A 3,576-nucleotide genomic window follows, 5' to 3' on the forward strand; every position below is an offset into this window, starting at 1 on the left:
CCTAATCCTTCTCTTCAACAGACTATACATAAAAATGACTTAGCAGATAAATCCCTGAAATATATTCAGTTATGAGGACCACAGTTGGTACACTGGAGAAAAAGAATGGCGGTGGAAACTTTACGTAACCAAAATTACATTTGCATAATCAAAAGAAATGGACTGATCAACTAATAATGATATATGACATAATGAAACTGATAGGTTCAAGGAAATGACAATTGATTAGCTATTTTGTATAAAAAAAACAAACATCACTGGTGACAATTCTCAACTGGATATGAATTAACCATAAAAGACCCAGGAAACCCCAAAGAAATACTGAGCAGATGATGAAGTTCAGTTCAAAGGTTGTAACTTTGCCAAAATAGTTATATTTTCTTATGGTATAATTTAAAGATTATTATATATTATATTGGGTTTCCTCAAAGAAAGAAGATTCAGGTTTAGTCATGTGTAGAGTTAGACACACTGAAGTCGGTCCACATTGATTTCAGGGTGTATATTCTACATACAACTAACTCCAAATCATTGCTGAATGCTGCTATGGATTTGTGGCATGGTAATGTTCCTTTACATTTTACTTGTTGCTACATATTACCATAGGTATAATAGTTGCCATATTTGAAGACAAGAATTTTTCCTGATATTGAATACAGTTCTCCAATCTTGCTTGTACAGTAGTTGCTTGAGATAACCATTCTTTGCTTGTTTCATGAAATAGAATGAATAATCTCTTCATTTTTGAGCATTAGTGTTAAAAAACACTTTCATGCCTTTGCAAACATGTTCTAAGCACATCAAATCCATCCTTATGTCCACTTGATAGAGATCTTCCTGATGTCCTGGTAGACAATACACTTTCCCTTCTAGTCTCCGAACTGTCACTCAGTAGCACCTTCCGTCCTACTACCTGCATGGATTTCTGATAAAACTCTTTGGATGCAAAGTAGTAAATGAATGGATCTATGCAGTTGTTGAGACAACTAAGGCACAAGGTGAGTTTGTAAATATGATAGTAACCCTCTTTTTCTGTGAGACGGCTGACAATGTGCACCAATAGGATAAAGTTGTTGGGTGCAAAACAAATGATGAAAACTAAGAGCACTATTATAGCCAAGTAGACCGACCGTGTCTTCTGCCCATTGCCATACTTGTGAGAAGCTTGAATAAGTTTCCAAATAATGGCGGTGTAGCAAGCAACTGTAATTGTGAATGGAAGCAAGAAAAAGAAAAAAAAGGGCAACAGGAGGAAAGCTCCCCATGCAAGAACACCGGGAAGCATATTCCAATAAAGGACATCAAAACAGGTTGTAATGTTCAGCTGGTTTACTTTAAAAGTCAGGTCAGTTGAGGCAAGGGGCCACAAGGAGAGTAATACAATAAACCACATTACAATGCAGGTAGCAATTGCATATCTCTTTTTTCTCCATTTTTGGGAGGTCAGTGGGTAAACCACCCCCAAATAGCGCTCAAAGCTGATGAAGGTCATAGTCAATATGGAGGAATACATGTTTGCATAAAACATTATTGTGACGTAGCTGCACAGCTGTTTGCTGTAAGACCAGTGGTTCTTCTTCAGGTGGTATATAATCTGAAGGGGAAGACAGGAGGCCAGTGCAAGATCTGTGAGGCTAAGGTTAATCATGAGAAGAATTGATGTTGTTTTGGGTTTGATATGAAAGAAGAGAATCCAGAGTGAGAAAATATTTCCAGGGATACTGATAATAACAACTAGCGAATACACAATTGGTAAGATGACCATAATATCAGGATTCTTAAGCATGTTTATTGTTGCATTATCCAGTGAGGTGTTTTTCATCATTTTCTGTATTTGATTTCCTTCTTCTTGAAAATTTGAAAGATGTATCTCACAGCTTAAATTTGTACCCTATAAAGTAGAGAAACACAGAAAAGTGGTCAGTGAAAATGCGAAAGAAAACTTAGATGTGGTTTCTTCTATGGACCACTTTCTCACATGTCATGTACGCCTTTCTAAAGGCCATCACATATCCCTTTCTAAAGATATTTGCTAAATTAACTAGTCAATCTACTGCTTTTGCTACTAAATTTATTCAGTATATCTGTTAAGTACCTCAAAATTAAATTTGCCAAGCATTTGTACATTGCATAGTAGCACTGCAACAGATCAATAACATTCAACAAAATATAATAAAACAGTAATATAGATTATAAAGGTGTAAACTATGAAGAGAAAGGAGGGAGGGAAGAAATTTAAATGAAACATTTTTGGGATTAAAAATACCATATATATGAGGTAACAGAAGCACTCAGCTCTGGCCACAGAAGTAAGACAAGGATAATCATGGCAAACCCATGAAGTTCCTTTTTAAAAAGCCTCTCGCTCTTCTGGTCTCTCTTTGGATTTCAGATTAAATAGATATTTTAAGAAGATTATGTGCATTTAGTGGGTGGCATTCCATTAGATACCATTGTCCATGGACATCACTGTGGTCCAAATACTTCTTTAGTGCTCTTAGATACCAGCCTCCCTATTTTATTAGACTAAAATAAAATAAAAAATAGGAAGTAGATATGTTGCAAGACAATAGTTTTTTTGCATTATATTTATTTACAGGAATGCCTTTTGCTCCACAAAAGTTCTAATAGGATGGTTGATGCTAGCTTGAATTCTGGCATATAGTTGTTTTGTGAATGTGCATCCTAGACTCAAAATTCTAGTTGTGCCACTGGCACCTTCTCCTGATCTACTGCAAACCTAGCACATTGAATTATGTCAGAGGACAATAAAAACCAGTGAAAGTGAAAAAGACAGCAATAATAATAATAATGTCAAAAATGCTGCTGATACAAATATGGGACTTGGTCCCATTTATTCAGCAATCACCAGATGAACTGTGAGAGGTTGTACTAGTAAATGCACATGCATACAATGCAATGTTTTAGTATTACAATGGTAAATATTCCTAAAATATCATACGTATCACAAGATAAAAAGAATACTTTTGCTAAGCATGTATAGAACTTCCTTTTTTATAAACCATATCATGTGCATACTATCTGATTAAAATTTCAAAAGCAAATTAATATATATCCGCTAATGTCTAGAAGTGTGAACACTTCCCTTTTCATCACAAGATCAAAAGCAAAACACAAATGGTTGACTGCCATAGAAAGACAAGTCACGGCATGTCAAAGAAGAACTTGCCATGCATTTTATAAGTAACTACATACTGTATGTACGTCCTGCATGCATCGAGCATACAGAATATACAGTGGAATAAAATATTCTATTTCATAAGTATGCAGAACTAAGAAAAAAAGAATATGCAGTTGTAAGCCAGAGAAGTTATAAAGTAGTACTTATGCCATATGGAGTATTATTCACTATATGTAATTAATTCATTCTGATACATTTTGGCCCACATGTTTCAAGGGCAACCAAAGTTCTAATAGTTCTATTATTGCTTCAACCCAATATTTGATCCTTTTGGCTCAGGAGTATTTTGGTGAAAGGTACAGAAGCAATGTTGTAGATACAGATCAGTTATTTTCAGTCAAAGAAGCATATTCATCCATTTATTTAGAATTTGA

The 3,576-nt window shown here is 34.9% G+C and overlaps 1 protein-coding gene across 1 annotated transcript; it reads right to left on the minus strand.

Annotated features, from left to right (window-relative positions):
* Nucleotides 1–757: 757 nt before the first annotated feature.
* On the minus strand, nt 758–1,825 carry LOC139316617 (P2Y purinoceptor 8-like). Its single transcript, XM_070943439.1, has one exon. The coding sequence runs from the start codon at nt 1,823–1,825 to the stop codon at nt 758–760; it is 1,068 nt and encodes a 355-aa protein (XP_070799540.1).
* Nucleotides 1,826–3,576: the final 1,751 nt, after the last annotated feature.

This window comes from Pituophis catenifer, unplaced genomic scaffold (assembly GCF_029215685.1).
Source record: "Pituophis catenifer annectens isolate HBS135680 unplaced genomic scaffold, rPitCat1.0.hap2 SCAF_4, whole genome shotgun sequence".
Taxonomy (NCBI): Eukaryota; Metazoa; Chordata; class Lepidosauria; order Squamata; family Colubridae; genus Pituophis; species Pituophis catenifer.